This window comes from Sciurus carolinensis, chromosome 7 (assembly GCF_902686445.1).
Source record: "Sciurus carolinensis chromosome 7, mSciCar1.2, whole genome shotgun sequence".
Taxonomy (NCBI): Eukaryota; Metazoa; Chordata; class Mammalia; order Rodentia; family Sciuridae; genus Sciurus; species Sciurus carolinensis.
In genome coordinates, this window is record NC_062219.1 from 123,468,347 (window position 1) to 123,488,530 (window position 20,184).

At 42.6% G+C, this 20,184-nt stretch overlaps 1 protein-coding gene and 1 pseudogene across 1 annotated transcript in view; both read right to left on the reverse strand.

The window, feature by feature from the left end:
- Positions 1-5,157: 5,157 nt before the first annotated feature.
- Positions 5,158-6,975, reverse strand: LOC124989025 (protein MEMO1-like; annotated as a pseudogene).
- A 3,854-nt stretch (positions 6,976-10,829) lies between these two features.
- Positions 10,830-20,184, reverse strand: part of LOC124988750 (MHC class I polypeptide-related sequence B-like) — a 28,465-nt gene continuing 19,110 nt past the window's right edge. The window contains exons 2-6 of the mRNA XM_047558484.1: positions 15,733-15,999; positions 15,179-15,487; positions 14,473-14,751; positions 14,226-14,360; positions 10,830-11,133 (exon numbers count right to left, since the gene is read on the reverse strand). Coding sequence (XP_047414440.1) covers positions 11,015-11,133; positions 14,226-14,360; positions 14,473-14,751; positions 15,179-15,487; positions 15,733-15,999 — 1,109 coding nt within the window. The 3' untranslated portion in view covers positions 10,830-11,014. The remainder of the gene's footprint in view (positions 11,134-14,225; positions 14,361-14,472; positions 14,752-15,178; positions 15,488-15,732; positions 16,000-20,184) is intronic.

Consider the following 20,184-nt stretch of genomic DNA (forward strand, 5'->3'; position numbering starts at 1 on the left):
CTTGAGGCAAAACTAGGAACCAAACCAAGGGCCTCACATGTGCTAGGCCAGTTCTCTACTGCTGAGATAATGACATTTTTAATTAAGGTATTTCAAGGAACTGGAGCAGACCCCAAGAGTTTACAACATCATTATGCCAGAGGCATGGTGACCGAGGCATGGTGACAAGCTTTGGGTGAAGCACTCTTAATACTCAGACCGACAGTGAAATCATTAATGGACTTGATTACATACAGATAGATTCACAGGAATCAGAGGACTTTTTATTTTTATCATGAGAATGGTGAAGTCTTTGCAGTATATTATGGTAAGAATAAATTTATTAATCATAAAAAACAATGGCAATCTTAGGGATTTCAAGTCACTCAATGTACAGAGAAGCGATGTTCTCGAGGTGAGTAAACTCCTTGGACAATAGGCCCCCTGTTTGCTCTGCATCTCTTCTGCCCTTGAGGCCTGGAGACATTATCTTATTATAATAACATTTGGTACTAATGGACTCTGAGAAGCAAGCAAGTTATATCATCTACACATGCACAAAGCTAACCGAACTGTAACCTAATGTAACTTGATATGACCCAGGAATAGATAATAGACTGAACTGGTTTTCCTACAGAAGCCACTTCTTGCTGTTCACCATCCTGTGTGTTTGCCTCTTTATTAGCTCTCCCCTTAATCTTTATAATAGCTAGACCCCAATTAACTTTACAGCTGTTGCCCTGAGCAGGGACACTTCTGGACATGTTGATGGGAGAAGGGGATGGCTTACTGCCTGGAACAGGCTTTGATGCTGATCTGTCATCGACTGGTACCGATCCCACTGGTAAGATGGGGAATTCCCTGTCTGACGCTCAACACTGTCATAGGGCTGAACTTTCTTATTTGTGTCGTAAGGCTTAACATATTGTAAGTAATACTGATCTTGCTGCTTTGCTGTCTGAAATAGATTCTTGTTGTCCATGGTATCCAGAGAGTGGGTCCTTAAGACCCAAAGATTGGGAAGATAGAGATAAAAAATTGCATGAGGAGCCAAGGGCTTCTATACCTGTATTACATGCTTGGTATTTGTGTCGAGATGCTATCTCAAAAATAGCCTTGACAGAGCCACAAACTTCCCTAGTTTGTTTCTAAGACTGAAGTTTTTTCCCAGCCCCCTCCTTGCATTCCTACTCCTCCCCCTCCTCCTGCTCCTACCCCAGTCCAGTCTCATTTATCTGAATGTCTCAGGCAGGCAGCTGCAGAGGGAGAAACCCAGATCTTGGCTGTCTGCCCCATTAGATTAAACAATGCTAATCAGTCAAAACATGAACAATTGCCTTTAGCTCTGTTTAAAGAATTAAGAAGGACAGTGTTGGAGAGTGGAATTAATAGTAATTTCACTCAATATGATAGAGGGGCTAGGAATGAGTTATGCCTTGGTTCCCAATGATTAGAAAACATTGGGAAATGGTTACTTCTCCTACCCAAAATATAGTGTTTTTTTCTCTAATTTAGCCAATGTTCAAGCTAAGGATAATACTCAAGGAAATGTTAATATTAATTATGATGACTTGTTTGGCGTGGATCAAAGAGGGACATTATAACAACAAGCTCATTTGCCTGCAGTCACCATTGCCCAGATTAGAACATTAGTTTGTAAAGCATGGAGGAGGATCCCAGATACTCAGGATCCTTCCAAGTCTTTTGCTGTAATTCAGCAAGCCTTGGGGGAGTCTTTTATTAATTTTAATTGATTAACTAAAGCTATTAAAAGCCAAGTAGACAATTTGGAGACTACCAATATTCTGACCAAGCAACTGGCTTGTGAAAATGTCAACTAAGATTGTAAGGAAGTAATGAAATCTATTTACCATGAAGTGAATACTACACTTTCTGATTTAATAAAGGCATGTCAGAATGTTGGAACTGAAACTCATAAAGTGACTTTACTGGCCGCTGCTTTAAAGCCCTCCGATAAACTTTGTTACAATTGTAAAAATCCTGACCTTCAAAAGAATTTTAAGATTAAAAAAAAAAAAGGCCCACAAATATGGCCAGTCAGAAATGTCCAATCTGTCATAAAGGATTTCATTGGGCTAATCAATGCAGATCTAAAACAGACATGTCAGGAAACCCAACCACGGGTCACCTCCCCAGCCAGGGCCAAAGGAGGAGGAACCCTTTCACCTGCAGTTACAGATGTCTCCTTCACAAATGTTTCCAATTCAAACAGAAGCTCCTTCCACAAATCCTTTCATGTCACTAGAGGGAGCACAGGGATAGATTTGATTACTTCTGAGGATGCCCAAATACGTCCCCCTGGGGAAGTTTGTTTAAAATTGCTACCCAAATTCAAGGACCTCTACCCAAAGGTACCTTTGGTTTAATTTTGCCCCACTCCCACAGTGCTAAAGAAGGAAAATTCATAATTCCTGGAGTAATTGATTCTGATTATACTGGTATAATATACGTTCAAGTTTGGTCTCATATGCCCTTAAATCTCCCCAAGGGATCCTCTATAGCTCAATTAATTGTGATTCTTTATATTACTGCCCAACAACCCCTAAATGAAAGAGGGAACACAGGATTGGTTCCACTATTATTGGAGCATGTTTACCTATTACTGAAAATAGACCAAAGTTAACCCTTTGTTTAAATGAGCAGTCAATCATAGGATTATTGGACACCAGTGCTGAGAGACCTCTCAATGTGGCCTCATGCATGGCCCTTACAAAGGACCACCCCAGTTTGGGACATAGGAGGAAATAACAAAGAGGTGTTTAAAAGCTCTCTATGGTTGTGATGCTCCACCGCTTCCAAACCACAGCAAGTTATTACTCGTTTTCAACCATACATCATGGCAGTTCCCTTTCCTATATGGGGCAGAGACATCTTGCCCAAGTTACAAATGTCTATGGAATCACCTTTTTTGTAGGGACCTCTGTGGATTTGACTGTCTTGTCATTAAAATGGAAGGTCACCACTCCTGTCTGAGTAGAACAATGGTCATTGTCTAAGGAGAAGGTGGCAACCACAGAGGCCCTCATTCAAGAAAAGTTACATTTGGGACATATTGAACCTTCCACCAGTTCATGGAATACACCCATTTTTATCATAAATAAGAAATCAGAGAAATGGAGATTATTACAAGATTTAAGAGAAATTAATAAATGTATACAACCTATGGGTCCACTTCAGTGTGGATTGCCTAACCCTAATCTAATTCCTCAGGATTTTTCCTTATATGTAATAGACCTAAAAGACTTTTTTTTTTTTTAACTATTTTTCTCTTTCCTGATGATCAAGAAAAATTTGCTTTCACAGTTCCTGTTTCCAATCATCATAAGTCTGCTGACAGATATCAGTGGAAAGTTCTTCCTTAAGGTATGTTAAATTGTCCCACATTATGTCAAAAATTTTGTAAATAAGCCTTTTCAGTCTTTTTGACAATTATTCCCACATATTCTTGTTTATCATTATATGGATGATATTTTGATTACTGGGCCAATAATTACAAAAGATACTTTAACTAAACTGCAAAACATTCTATTACAATTTGGCGTCCATGTGGCCACAGAAAAAATTCAATGACAACCCCCTATTAACTATTTAGGACATAAAATACTCCAATGTTATTCCATTCCTCATCTTCCAACATTGACTCTTCTTTCCAAATTTTCCCTAGTTCATTTGCAACAATTTTTAGGACATTTAAATTGGGCCCAACCATATATTTCTTTAACTACTGATATGCTGTCACCTTTTTTTCAGCTGTGAAAAAACAACATAATCCCACCAGTGTTTTCCAGTTAACCCCTGCACTGACTATAGCTCTTCAGCTTATTAATGAGAAATTTTCTACAGTTCTTATAGACAGACTCTCAACACTCAATGTTCCTTTATCTCTAATAATCTTTACAAGAAAGCCTTATGACCTTGCTGCAGTTGTTGCCCTTTATAATCAAGATGTATATAATAGAATGGTTATGTTCTCCCATATGCTGATATGTATGTTCCATTAATCTCAGATGGTCGCAATTGTATTTTATCTCTTACAGGAACAGACATTCACGTACTTTATCTTACTTATGGAAAGACTTTACATTTACAGTATTTACAATTATTTTCTTCATATTATCAAGCTGTCTTAACTGTTTTTTTAGCTCCTCTTACTTTCCATGCACCTCTGGATGAACTCCTTTCCTTATTGTGTCAAGTCTCTCATGCTCCTTCTTCTATAATCTCCTCCATTCCACTTTCCAGTGGGATTACTATCTATACTGATGGAAGAAAACACTGGGGTGTGGTATCTATATTCACTGATAAAAAATGAACTGCTTATTACACTTTGTCTCAAGTTTCTCAGCAAGCAGAATTAGCTGCAATTATTTTGGCTCTTCTTATGTTTCCCACCACCTTAAATATCATTACAGATTCTCAATATATAGCCAAACAGATGCCTTATATTTCCTCTGCAATTTTGTCACCTCATTTGGACGCTAATTCATTATCCTTGTTTATCACTCTTCAAACTCTTTTACAGGATCGTATGGCTCCAGTATTTCTTGCTCACATCTGTAGCCACACTGAGATTCCTGGACCACTCACTGAAGGAAATGCTCATGCTGATGCTGCTATAAAATCACTTTATTCTCTCTTTTCAGATGCCATGGAATCACACAATTTTTTTTCATCAAAATGCTTGCTCTTTAATGAAAACCTTTTCTATTTCCTCTCAACAGGCTCATTTTATGATTAATAATTGCTCTCATGCACACCCTTTTATTCCCCTACTTGGGAAACTGTAAACCCTTGAGGTTTACATTCTAGTACCCTTTGGCAGATGGATATAACTCATTTTCCTCCCTTCCACCCCTATACCTTTTTTTAAAAAAGTTGTGCAGCCCTTTATTAGCAACTAAAATAGAAGGTATCTGTTGTACAACACGGGTAGTAATTGTCTATAACTGGAGATTTATTATATTCTAATACAGATCATTTATAAATATAATTTCTTTATTAAAAAGCATCCACCCTTTTTTTGTTTGTGTACAATTTGCAAAACTATTCTGAAAATGGAATATACGTGCACAAGTCTGCAAAGAGTGCAAATTTAGAATATGGTAAATGCTTTACAAGTTACTTTCAAAAAACTATCTGCCAAAACTGAGCCTCACATTGTCGCCTTTTATAATCAAAATATTTTTGAGACCAGCCTTCCTTCCACTGCCCAAAACTATAAAGCATTTTTTAATGAACTGAAATTAAGAAGGACTACACCTGGAAAAAAAACAGAACCAATATCTTGGGAGAGGCTAGGCTGGGACCCTGGACAGAGTGTAAGTATGTGCAGGTGGTATCCATGAGGATTCAGAGCTTCAGTGGACTGTGAGTACTCCAGTTGCATAACTTTTTACATGTTACCAGTTTCTACACTGGCCTGACTGGGCTTAATTCAAAAAGGAAAAGCTCATATTCATTCCATTCTTCTGGAGCTCTGTGATAGCATTTAATAACACCCCAATGGGATGTCTCCCACATATAGTGTTATGGTATTTCTTCAAGTAATTACTAAAAGATATGGGATCTAATTGTTCTGTAATATCCATACCCATTTTGTCTAGATGTTCAATGGATCTATAAATCTCCCCCTGGGATTCATCACAATAACTATAATGGAAACTTTGGCCCCAATGGCAGAAATCAGATGAATTCACAAAGAGATTACTAGGATCTGGTAGATATTTACTGAAGAATTTTCTGAATTCCTGTTCTTTTGACTCACTCAGAGCTCCAACCAGTACAGGAATAAAGGTAAGCTTATCCTTATGACCTTGTCAATTGTGAAATAAACAGATCATACAGATCTCCAGTCCCTCTGCAATGCAGAGTCTTCTTGGGCACAATCTGCATCTTTCCATGGCTTTAGCTGTATAAGGCAAATGCATTTCAATAGTGTGTTCATCTTCATCTGTTTGTAGAGTCATGGTTCAAACATTCCTGTCTTCCATAGCTCTCCATAAATTTTTTGGTCAATACGAAGGTCATACAGAGGTGTCCTATATGTATCCACACTGGAAAGTGCCCATCAAGAGAGGAGCACATAATGAGAAGGCCCAAGGATGAAAATTCTCCAGGTAATAGATGGATCCACTTGTTTGTAAGCATGTGCAGCACAAGACCCACAGTACTTATATATCCTGCATGGGGTGCAATCATGGCTCTAGCAGGTCTTTTTGTCTACTGTACTTGTGAAAACCAACCTTCTAACTGTACATTCAGCTGCAGTCCTGAGGTTGTGTACCAGACCCTGGCATGACTGGCTTCCTGGCAGACCACTCCATTGGACATCTTGGTGTTGGTGCCGCCTATGGTGCATGAGGATGAATGAGGAGATGGCTGCAGAGGTAGCAGGAGCAGCTCCATGAGGGGATGAGACACCAAGGGCCCAACCCAGGAGGAGGTAGCAGCAGGAACCACCCCTATTTCTTTTTACATGTTAACATTGATACATCCTCAGGTCTTATATAGGCCAGTGCACATCATTCAGAGAAAGTCTCAGCCTGTATCTCTCATGTGCTCCTCTGTATTGCCACCATAGGTGAACTCATCATTTAAAAACTGACAATGCCCCTGCTTATACTTCTAGTGCCTTTGCTCATTTTGTAATCAATGGAATATAATTCTAACCCAAGGAATTCCCCCACAATCCTACTGGACAGAACTTAGTTGAACATGCACATCACGTACTTAAAATATGCCTTTTAAAACAAAAACAAAAAAGGGAGCCTAGCCTTGCTCATGTTAACAATGCTCTCAATATTGCCTTTTTCACAATAAATGCTCTTAATGTACAATATGAAGATAATACTCATCACTGGTCCTCTGCCGTGGATAGGCACTTTATCCCTAAGGAACCACTACCAAAGAATTACGTAAAATACCAAGTTCCACCAGATCCAATATGGCTGGACCCTGTTACCTTTGATTACATGAGGGAGGGGATATGCTGCTGTTCTTACTCCTACAGGTCCTGTCTGGATTCCTGCTGGGTGTGTGAGACCCATCAATCATCATGAGTTGATATCAAGGACTTCACAATCTGATTCCCAAATTCCATTTGATCCTGGATAAAGAGGACCCTTCAAAGAAGGGACCTCCAAAAAGAACCCAAGAGACCCCCAGTCTTCTAATCATCTAGTGACTTGGGGGATATTAAGAGTTTAACAGTATCACTGAACTATTATTGATAATAGGGCTGCTATTGATTATTTGTTGTTGTTACATCATAAGAGATGCCAGGAATTTTATAATATGTGTTGTTTCAATTTAACTGATAATAGTAAACCCATTCAAAAGGAATTTTATCATCTTAAATATATTGTAAAAAGGTGCAACAAGATGATGGAGGTTGGGATTTATTAGATTGATTAACCTAATGGCTACCAAATTTTACATTGATCAAACAGCTTTTCATTGGAGGATGTTTATTGATACTTGCCTTATTATGCTGTGCTTGTTTTTACCAGTGTGTGACTTGCTTTCTCCCTCCACCTTCCTTAAAAAGAAGACAAGTCATGTCTATTCGAAAGGCCATACAAAACAAAAAAGGGGAGTTGTAGGGATTTCAGATCAGTCAATGTACAGAGAAGTGATGTCCTCAAGTCACGCAAACCCCTCAGACAATAGGTCCCCTGTTTGAAAGTCTTAGAAATGCTTTGCAACTCCTCTGTCCTTGAGGCTTGGAGAAATTACCTTATTATGAAAACATTTGGTACTAGTGGACTCTGAGAAGCAAGCAAGCTATATCATCCGCACATGCACAAAGCTAACTGCACTATGAAACCTAATGTAACTTGCTATGACCCTGGAATAAACTGAACTGACTTTCAGGGAAGGGGCTAACTGGTATCTGAAAAATAATTCATCCTATCCATCTGCTAATTACGATCTTCCATGTGAATTCGACCATTGCCCCAGATTCCCTTGTCAAGGAATTACTACAATGTGCCTTCCAAACCTTTAACTATTCAACAAATCTGTTGGCCACATCTCATGGACTGATATGTATTGGACATATGGTAATCACTCCCTGTAAGCAAAGTAAACAACCAGGTTCTGCCCACTGGAAATATTTCTCTTCAGCAGTGTCATTCCAGGATGTCCCAAGAAGGGGCTGTAGGATGTAAGCTGCCCACTTTTGCATGGTGGCTGCATATCATGCAGAACCATCTATAAACCAGGTACAGATTTCTCTTCTGCTTTCAACTGGTCATCAGGAAATGAATCCCAAATTGAAGGCTGGGAGAGGAGATAGCATAACAGAAATGAAGACTATGGACATGGGGCCACTTCTACATGTAACTAACTTTAACCTGGAGGGCCTGCTTGGGTCTTAGCACATGCACACCACCAGCATTGGATAATGAAGTGCAGTGTGCATTTCCAACTTTATCACTTGATGGGTCATATAGCACACAATTCATGCTGGGCAGCTCAAATGGAGAGTAGTTATCTGAGGAGGATGGAAGACTTTGCTCTAAAATCTTAAGGAGTCTATGCTACAATTCACAAATAGGAGCTTCCACAGGCTCTAAATAGGAGCTGTACATACTACTTTTCTACAGTAGCTGCACTGTCAGAGTCATCCCTTTTTCTGGGTCCACTCAAAAACAGGAGCTTTTCAGGTCACTCAGTAAATGGCCCAGAGTAGCACCACCAAATGAGGAATGTGCTGCCTCCATAATCTAAAGAGGTCCAGTGGGCCTTGTGCCTCTTTGTTGGTCACAGGAGAAGCGAGATGCATCACCTTCTCCTTCACTTCAGGAGGCACTCAACATGTTTCACAGCATTGGACTCTCCCAACTTCACTGAAATAAAAGGTCCCAGGGTTTTATCAGATCAATTTTTCACCCTCTAACACACAAATCTCTGACTGAAACATTCAAAATAGTTGCTACTAGGTCCAGTCAGTACACCACCATCACTGTAATGGAAAAATGTGATATCTCCAAGGAGGGAAAGACAATCAAGACCACTAGGACTGAAATTATGAGAAAGGTTGAAGATTTGGTTTAGCCTGGAACAAGTCAGAGAATGTGACCTTTTCACCAAGGTGGTGCTGAAAGCAAAGACGGAAGCTCATGCCCCTACCACAGCCTAAGCCAAGGCTTGGAAGGCTAAGAAGTCTGTGGTGAAAGGTGAAACACACACACACACACACACACACACACACACACACACACACAAGATTCAGAAGTTGTTTGTGTAATTCTGTGTTAGAGCACCTGCTCCCCATGAATAGGGACTTGGGCTCATTCCTCATTACAAAGACAAAAAAGGGCGGAGGGGAGGAAGAATAAGATTCACATGTCACTCCCATCTTATGGGGTGCCAAGACAATGCCTGACACTCAGGAGGTAGCCCAAAATTCATCAGAAGATTGCCCCAAAGAAATAAGCTGTGCCATCATCAAACTCCACCTGACCACTGAGTCTGCCGTGAGGAAAATAGAAGACAACTACACACTTCTGTTCATTGTGGATGTCAAGGCCAACAAATGTCACACATGGAGGCACACACCACTAATCCCAGCAATTCAGAAGGCTGAGGTAGCAGGATCACAAATTTGAAATCAATCAGGGAAACTTAGACCCTGCCTAAAAATAAAATAAGAAGGGCTGGGATATATCTCAGTATTAGAGCACTTGCCTAGCATATGTATGGCCCTGAGTTCAATCCCCAGTACAAAAAAAGAACAACCAAACAACAAACAGCAACAACAACAAATGGGATGGGGGCAGAAGCACTAGATTACACAGCTCTGATGCAGCTCTGTAGCAGTGACATGAACAAGGTCAATACCCTGTTCAGGCCTGAGGGGCAATGTTCATATGGCTCATGAATATGATGCTTTGGATATTGCCAATAAAATTAGTATCATCTAAACTGAGGCAAGCTAATTCTAAATACATATTTTTTACTGTAAAGAGAAAGAAAACCGTGAACATAATTGCTGGTCTTCAGAGTTGGTGGACCTCTTGGACAGCAATGGAGGGGAAAAGATTACCCAGTTTCACAGCTGCACATCAAGTACCAGGGCATGTGTTACTATGCTCAAGCAATGAAACCTTGTCTGATATAGCAGATGCAATCAGAGTCACCTGTAGATAAGTTTACAACAATTCATTGTGATTCTCGAAGATTCTTCCATCTTCTGCATAGGCCAGATAGGTGAGTTGAGGTGAATCTTTTCAGTCCTTGATGGTGGCACTAATCTCTGCAGTTCCTCCAGGAGTGTAGGATTATTTGTATAAGCAGAGGCAGTCCTAGTGGCTTCTGTTTGGCCTCCCCACCAAAAGAGCCCTCACTCCAACATCAAGGAACCACCCTGGAGAACATTCCTATTTCTGAGATGCTTATTCTAATTTGAAAATATGGGAATACCACAGGATAGGCTTAGGAACTCTGTGTCAAACATGGAGGAAAACAAATCCTTTTCACAGACCCTTTCACTCTGTCTCTTCCCAAAATGTGAAGGAAAACACAGACCACATATGTTCCATATTTTTAAAAAATATTTTGTTTTAGTTGTAGGTAGATAAAATACCTTTATTTTATTTTTATGTGGTGCTGAGGATCAAACCCAGGGTCTCATGCATGCTAGGCGAGCACTCTACCACTGAACAACAACCCCAGCCCTGTTTCATATTTAAAAGCATTGAAACATTTATAGTATAAAATTATGCAGACAGAAGGTAAGGCAGGAATTGAGGGGGCCCTCAATGGTCAAGGAAAACCAGTGTTGGAGGTTTCTTGGTAGGAGGCAGAAAAAGGACATTTAAAATAAATCTCATTTACCATCATTTTATATATAATGTTAAAATATAGTAAAATAATGAGGACACATAGTAGAGCACAGCTGTAAGCACCTCACATAAACCCCAACCCCAAGTTACTAAACATGTGTTTCCACATTGTAGAGATGAGGTAACCAAGTCTCAATAAAGTGCTAGTCAGAGCAGGGCTGCATGGTCTAAGCTCCCTGAGAAGGATCAGGAGCTCTCAGCAAAGACTGACACCCCAACTGTCTGAGTCCAGTGTGGTCACATGGTGCCCTCTGCTGCTGATCCCGGACTTGTAGGCTCAGGCACTCTGTGGAAGAAGGGAAACAGTCAGTGTTCAATTGCAGAATATTTCTGTTTATTCCCTTGGGACCTCTCTCTCCTCAGTTCCTCAATGATCAGATTTGGCCTTTCTCTGAGGGAAGAAAATGCCTGGACTTTTTTTCTCCCTCTCATTCCATTTTCTTTCTTTTTTTTCTTTTTGGACAATGGAACTATTTATTTTAAAACCAAACCACTAGGAAAGTATATCACAGCCTTGACAGAGCAAACAGACAGGCTATATTATCGTTTCAAGTAATAAATTGGTAAAAAGACAACATACTCCTTATTCAGAAGATAAGGTGCCATTCTGGGGCTGGAACACTGCATGTTGCAAAGGCCCCAGGCAAAAATGGTATTTGGTAAAGGGTTCTGTATGGGGTGCCCATCCTTTGCTTTCAAAGAGAGGTGTGTGTGTGTGTCATAGCTTGTCCTAGTCCAAACTGTTTACTTTTTTGACTTTCCTGTTGTCAGGGGATTATCTCAGTAAGGTTCTGTTAATTCAGGGAACTAAGTAAGCAATGCTGGATTTAGGCTTCTGTTCCATGAAAACCATTTCTTTTTTCCTTCCAAGTACAGTATTTCATAATTTTCTTAGCTAGGAAACAGTCACTATTTTACTATTTATTTCCAGACACAGATATATGTATCACAATCAAAAATTCCTTTCTCTTCAAGGGGGAAAGATTATCCTGTCACTTTGCTGCAGAAAGCCTCAGGGTACATATGCTGGTGGTGGAAGCTCTGCTTTCCATACTAAATGTGACATTGCCTCTCATGTTTTTGCAGTGGTCTCCCAGATGAAAGATGAAATAAGAATTTCAAGAAATCCATATCTTGATGACCATAAAGGGTATACACAAGGAACCTTTCCAAGTTCTTATCCAAACTACTCTTCCTCTCAAATTCACATCTTAAATCCAGGTAATGCCTTGTATATAAAAAAACTACCAAACAAAATAAAGACCTGGAAACATTTTCCCCCTTCTAGATTATTCATCTCCTGGATTTTGTTTCACGGTTTATGGAAAATGTTGATACTTTTGGTAAATAAAACAGAAACACCTCTCTTCAAACTCCACCAGGTCACTAGCAGTCCAGAAGAATGTGCCATCCTATAGGTACCTGTGTTATAAGAATCTGCTTGCTACCTTGTGGGGCTCTGGCTTGGTATAAGGGAGCTCTCTACTTTCAGGACAACCACTTGACATGTGAAATTTAGGCTCTAAAAGGCTCTCCTTTCACTCCAATTTTAGCACCATTTTTTTTTTTTCCATTTCACTTTCTTGGATCAAAACATAAAGGAATCAGTGTCCAGAGTCAAGTTTTATATGCCTTAAACTTGTTACCATCTTTAGTTTCTTCATTCATCAACTTTGCTTAAAAGACTAAAATTCCCATTCCTCTTTTTAAATAGATTCCTGCTCTCAGCCCCAGTGGCCACTGGCAAGAACTTTTATTTCCAAATGGATGGGAGAGACTCTTTCATCCTCTTGATGATAGTTGGGATGAGCTGCATGTGGTCATCCACACACTTGGTCATACAACTGTTTAGCTGCCGCTTCACCTGAAGCTCTTTACTCCCAGCATCTACTGAATCTTTGGCTTTGTCATTGCAATGCATGGTAAATCGGGCCAGACGGTCCTGGAACTTCTCCAACTCACTGGTCACCAAGGGGTTCCTGCTTCGTGAGGCTGCCCTAGACTCCCTACCTCCATCCCTATCAGGAACTCATACAGATCACAGCACTCGCATCCCACAGGAGTCTTCTTTCCAAAGCAGAATAGGGGGTTTCCTGAGATCCTGCAGTGTAGACTGTTGGCTCACCCTCTACACCCTGGAATTGCCATGGTCACAGTCCAGGTCTCCCACTGGGGGCACTCCCACAGAGGCATCTCCAAGTGTGATATTTAGTGCACAATTATCACATGGATGCTGGAGAACTGCTATTCCCCTCATACAGCTAAAACTGGGAATACCCTTACTGAGATTCAACATTTAAAGAAGAAATTTGCAAAAATAAGCAACAGGCCTTTCCCACTCTTTACCTGGGCACTATCCTAGTGACATTTCAGGCAACCATTTCTGATCACAGGAAAAGTAGAACTAACATTCCCCTTGCTCCCTCTGTTGGAGAGGCCACAGCTGGGAGTGGCAGAGAGCACAGAGCTGCCTGCCCTACTAATGGAGTCACTTGGATGGGCCTCTGCTCTGAAGCAGTCTGCCCTAGCCTCTGGGGCTCTAGGGGCTACACTGGAAAATGGTAGACATAGAAGAAAAACAATGACCACAGCTGCCCCATAATGGGCTGGTCTCTCTCCCTAGATGGTCAGGGAGATCGGCTATTTTCCTATCCATGTCATCTGTAGGGCCACTCCAGGAGGAAGAGCTGTGTGGTGGGGACAGAGTGGGGACTGGGAGGCCCAAGTGACCCTGAAGACACATTCAGAAGACAGCTTCTGGGGAGAACTGGAGATGCTACACATGGAACAGAGGTGACTGTCCGTGCTGCAGAGCCATGGGCCTGCTCTACCAGGGCCTCCCAGGGGCTGCACTGGCAGGGCTCTGGCCCTGTGGGTGTTTTTCTTGGTTTGCTCATGGCAGCTGGAGAGACTGGGGGAGAGTAAGGGGAAGGGACCAGAGGCATCACCACTCATGAAAATCCTCTCCAGTTTCTAAGCACCCAGAGATCACAACTTATTTATTCTGTGACCCTCCTGAGGCCATGATAATCTAGGCCACACCAATCAGCCCACCATTCCCGACACAGATCCCTGGTCAAGCCTGCAGAGCCTGAGAGAGAGATGAGACAGCAGGAGCCACAGCACCACTGCTGCTCACTCCTCACTCTGCAGCCAGAGGAAGCTGACGCTGGACTTTCAAAAATGCTGACGACCTTGGCTTTTGGCAGGCTAAGGGTGTACCTGGAGACACGGCTCCCATCCCATCACAAACGCATCCTCCATCCCCTGTTCCAGAAGGTTGGTCACCACCACTGCTCTCCATGCAGCGGGAGGCATGAGGGGTCCAGAAACACCAAGCAGGCCCTGCCATCTCCAGTCGCTGACCACTTTTCTCACCTGAACGCTCCACAGCAGATGTTGTCCTCCTCTTCTTGTAGCAATAGACACAAGCAAGAATCACAGCAAGAAGAACAGCACCAGCAGCAACACACCCAAAGATGCTCCATAGGATTGAGAACAGCAGTGCAGTCCCTGAAAGCAGGCTTGTTACACTCTGGGTACCTGAGCCTCAAGGTTTCTCCCCTCTCACCACCCTGGTCACTGACACCTGGTTGGGAACCCCTGCTGGGACCCTCAGGCTCACCACAGGACACAGGGACAGTGCTGTTTTTCCCGCTGTGTCCCACATGGCAGCTGAACCTCTGCTCCTGTCCTTGGGGAATCCTGGTGGACACCCAGGTCTGGTAGGACCCATATTCATAGAGAAAAACACCCTCAGACTGCTGGGCGTCCTGGCTCAGGGGTTCCCCATCCTGAAGCCAGATAAGAGATATACTCTGGGGATAGAAGCCGGAAGCCCAACATGTCAGGTTGATGGTGTCCTCTGAGGCTTCAACACAGGTCACATTCACTGCTGGGGACACTGGAGAAGAAAGGACAGAGCTACTCAGGCAAGTGACCAAACCTTACTCCCCTCAAAGGGAGGGAAGAGGGCTGGTCCTCTCCACTCTGCTGACTCTGGTCTAAACCTCATCGACCCTATACCTGCCACAAGTCAGTTCTCAGCCTGGGGCCTGAGTCCTCTGACTGGTAAGAGGATGGATCTCAGGCTTGTGGCCTCACATTCTCACTTCACATGATGTTGAGGGGCTATTACAGGGATTCTGGTTTGTGAAGTCATGAGGAGTATTTTGGAGGGTCCAAGGTTGTGGACCCAGGTGGGAGCTTTCTGTGATACCAGGCTGGCAGGCAGGCAGGCAGGTGGCAGCTCACTAGTGTCTGGGCACATACACCCTCCTGTCTCCATCTAGTGGTGTAACAGAACAAGCAAATCACAACAATAAACTCACACAAGGTCCCCTGGGCAGAGGCTCCAGAGGAGTGGGAGGAGCCCTTCCGGGAGACTAGATATCTAAGTTTTCCACAAAGCTCTCCATGCACGTGGGCCCAGTAATCCTTGCTTTGCATGCCATCTGCATCCCAGGAATTCTTGACTTCCATAGCCAAGTTCCGAGCCGAGGATGGCTGCACCGTCCAGCTGCGAGTCTCTGGATCATATGAGAGGAAGGGCTCCCCATCATAGTGGAAATTCCAGAATGCCCTGGTGCTGTTGTCCTCTTGAATCTTGCAGCCCCGAGTTTCCTGGAGGGAATGAGACCCTGTCCCCACCCACCAGTCACTTCTCCATCCCCTGGTCCCCCTTGTCTCCCTGCCCACCAACTGAAAAACACTAGCCTGCAGAAGACCTCAACCTGGCTCTCCTCCAAGTCCCCTGTGCTGAGCTGCATGGAGCCCATTGCTTGCCCTCCCCATTCAACTGCAGCGAGAAGACACAGGTCCCTGCTCTCTTCACCAGACTTCCTGGAGAAAACCTCACATCATACTTGCCCCCGCTATCACTCACCTCCTTTCTGCTCCTGCCAGGCATTGATATCTGCCAGGGTCATTTTTAACTTCTTGATGTGCTCTGCCAAGTCCTGCATCTCTGTGTTCCAGTTCTCAGTTCCCAGAGGTTTTTCTGCCCATGGCCCCCGGGGCTCTGCACTTCCTTGATTGTCACTATCATAGTGAAGGAAGAGCTGATGGTCCCAATAACCCTCAGCGAAGTACCTTGATTGCACTGATCCACCTTGGGACCTCACTGTGAGGTTGTAGTGGAGACTGTGAGCCCCTGTGGAAGAGGAAAGCACAGATGACACCTCTTCCTGAAAACGACTGCTCATTACTGCTCACCACAAAGTCTCTGCTGTCTTGAGCACCCTGAGGAGGCAGCAAACATACACAGACAGAGAGACAGAAGAAAGGTTTCCAATAAAATGAAGACAGGAAAGTAGGGAGGAAGGAGAGGGGGACTGAGGAATGGCGAAAGGGAAATGGAGAGAGGCAGGCATGTAGGCCAAGACCTAAGACAGGGTCATGGATGTCCTAAGTGTACAGAGGGGTGTTCAAGAGGAGAGACTGGCCTGCAGAGGCAAGGAAGGTGCAGGAGGGCCAGAGGTGTATGGCAGGGTTTGTCAGAGGGCAGAGAGGGCACAGGAAGGGAAGAGGGTGGGTGGACCTATGGTCACAGGTATGTAGCCCTGGCAGGGCAGGGGCCCAGAAGGAGATGCTGTCTGTTCTTCTTGTGGATAAGGTCAGGCAGGCAGGGTGTGGCAGTGGGAGGGAGGGTAAGAGACCCCAGGTGGGGAAGGTAAAATTGTCCTGCTAGCATCTCCAGGGAACAGGCAAATGGCAGTATTTCCAAAGTATCTTTTCAATAGATTGTGCTGGAAAAACTGGATTTCCACACACAAACAATGAAGTTTGACCCTCTACTCACTCACAGATAAAAATTAATTCAGGGGCTGGGGAAATAGCTCAGCTGGTAGAGTGCTTGCCTAGCTTGTGCAAGTGCCTGGACTCAATACTCAAGAGTATGTACACACACACACACACACACACACACACACACACACTCAAAATTTTAAAAATGCAAATTATAAAACCAAACAAGAAGAAAACACATTGGCAGACTCATATTGTGATATATGCCTGTAATCCCAGCTATTCAGGAAACTGAGGCAGATGAATGCAAGTTCAAGGCCAACCTCGCAACCTGTCTCAAAATAAAATTTTAAAAAGGCTTGAGGGTAGCTCAGTGGTAGATCACTTACTAGCATGCGAGAGACCCATGGTACCAAAAATATATATATTATATATGTGTGTGTATGTGTGTGTGTGTGTGTGTACATATATATGTACATGTATATATATACATATATATATTTGAAAATATATTGGTAGTAATCTTCACAACAAAGATTTGACCACATTTTCAATGACATGACACCAAAAGAACAAACAATATAGAAAAGAAATTGGTAAACTGGACACAACAAAATGAAATGAAAAACATAAAAACATCTGTACACCAAAGGACACCCACAGAAATGGTGACCTGCAGAATAGGACAAAATACTTTTGCATGTCACATATCTAATAAGAGATGAACCTTCAGAATACATGAAGAAATCCTGAGTTGGGGTGGATTCAGCTGTAAAGCACTTGCATAGTATATGCAAGGGTCTGGGATTGATCCCTGCTCCACAAAACAAGCAAACGGAAAAGAATCTCAACAACTCAAACATTAAAAAATATTGAACCTATTCAGAACTGGGCAAAGACTCTCTACAGCCAGTTCCCCGAGGAGATACACAAATAGCCAGTAAGCACATGAAGAGATATTCAACTTTAGGAATCATTGGGGAAATGAAATTAAAAGCACAATAACATTCTATTTTTGACCCATGAGGATGGCTACTGTTTAGAATAAGCAATGCAGAATGAACAAGTTCATAACTGCATAGAACACTGCAGCACTGGTGCATTGCTTGCCTATATATACAACAGTGCAGTTTCTATGAAAGTTGCATGATGGTTCCTCCAAATGCTCAAAAGATACTTTCTATGTGATCCAGTAATTCTATTTCTGGGCATAAACACAAAAGTACTGAAGGCAGGGAAATGCAGAGATATGTCTACACCCACATTCATAGCAGCATTGTTCCCAAAAGGCAAAAGGTAGAAGTAACCCCAGGATCTATCAACTGATGAACACCTAACCAAAACATGGCTTATATGCAAAATGAATATTATTCAGCATTAAAAGGGAAGAACATTCTGATAATTGCTACATTATGGATGATCTTGAGGACATTATGCTAGGTGGAAAAGCCAGTCATGAAAGAACAAATTCTATATGATTGAACTTATATGAGGCACCTAGGAAGTTGAATTCATATAGAAAGAATGTGGAATGCTGGCAAAAAAGACCACAGGAACTAGGGTGGGGAGGATGGATGGTTACTGTTTAATGGGTACAGAGTTTTGGTTTCCACAAAAGTATGAACACAATAAATGCTACTGAACTGCACGCTTAAAATTGTTAAAAGAGTAAAATGTACATAATATATATTTTACTATAATAAAACACCAAACAGAAATCAGGGCAGTATACTAAGATTAATGTAAAATGAGAAAGAAGAAGGAAGTGGAGGCCTGAGAAGAAAGAATCAAGGCAGGTAGACAAGCTGTACAGCCTAGGGAGGCCCTTCATAGCAGGAGTGGCAGAGAGGGACAGATCACAGCCCAAAAAAGCATCAGATTAGAAAACCATCAGAGAGGTCTAGGGGTGTTGCTCAGTGGTGGAGTGCATGGTTGAGGCCATGGGTTCAATGCCCAGCACAAAGAAAGAAATGAACAAACAAATAAAAAACATCCCAGGAGGAAACTGGTGCTGGGAGAGGCCAGAGTAGGGGAACACCAGGACCAACCAAGTAGCAAAACACAGATTTTGGATACATGGTAGAGGGAGCCAAAGCCCTCTGAGGTAAAGGAACCTAAAAACAGAGGAGGAAGGTCAAAGAGCAGAAGGACCAAGAGCCTTTTCCTGGTATGGATGGGAAGCAGAGATGAAAAGGGCAAAAGAGAATGGCCTCGGCAAGGAATGACCTGGGGGCGGGAGGTGAACATGGTATACAGGTGACCCTGGGAGAACTTGGGTTAGGGTGAGGGCAGGGGTGTTGCTCTGGATGAAGACGGATGGGAGTGGCTATAGTGATTGCACAGCTTCCACCAGAGGGGACTTCTGACAGATGCAAGTTGGTGAGGGTCAAGGCAGGTAGGCAAGGGTGGTGAAGAAAAGGTCCCACAGTCGAGCAGTGCAGAGGACCAGGGAGAGACAGAGTCCAGCACCTGCAGGCTGGAGAGTGAAGGCCTCAAAAGGGTGAGGGTTTGGATGAAGAAGTGGGCAAGCAACCATCAAGACGGAGATGCCTGCACTGGAGGGAGAAGGAGGATGTAGTGCTGAGAGGAGCAGGGAGGACAAGGTGCTTAAAGCCAATGATTGTCAGCACCAGGACTCCTGCTGGCGAGGGCTCAGAGCAGTGGGGATGAAGGGAAGACCCACTGGACTGAAGGCTCCACCAAAAATTTAGTGTCATCAGTCTGCAAATGTAGCTCAGTTGGAGATCACTTGCCTGGCATGCCTGAGGTCATGGCTTAATCCCCAACTCCACAAAAAAGAAAAAGGAAAAGGAAAAAAGCAAAACCAGTTCGGTTTATTAATATTCTAATTTCATTCTACATAGAAATGGGAAAAAATTCTAAAATTCACATGGAACTACAAAAGACCCTGTTATGGTTTAGATAGGAGGTGTCCCCCAAAAGCTCATGTGTGAGATAATGCAAGAAAGTTTAGAGGTGAACTGACTGTTATGAGAGTCTCCACCTAATCAGCTCATTAATCCACACATAGGATTAACAGGGTGGTAACTGTAGACAGGTAGGGTGTAGCTAAAGAAGGTGGATCATGGAGGTTTGCCTTCGGGGTATATATTTTGTCTCTGTTGATTGGAGCTCACTCTCTCTGCTTCCTGGTGAAATGTCCTGAGCTGTTTTCCTCCACCTCACTCTCCGGCCATGATGTCCTGCCTTACCTAGGACCCTGAGGAATGGAGTAGTCTATCAATGGATAGTAACCTCTGAAACCATGAGCCCCCAAACAAACCTTTCCTCTCCTAAAATTGTTCAGGTCTTTTGTTCATAGCAGTGTAAGAGCTGATTAAAACAGATGTCCAAAAATGAAAGCAATATTGACCAAAAAGAACAATGCTGGGAATATCACAATGCCAGATTTCAAAATAGATAACAAAACAATAGTAAATGTGTACAACCACAGAAATGAAAAGTTACACCTTTATTTTTGTACAATGAATCAAAATGCAGTCTGTAAAAAAAAAAAAAAAAAAATTAATTAATTAATTAAATTTAAAAAACTATAGTAAATGAAACAGCATGGTATTGGCATGAAAACAAA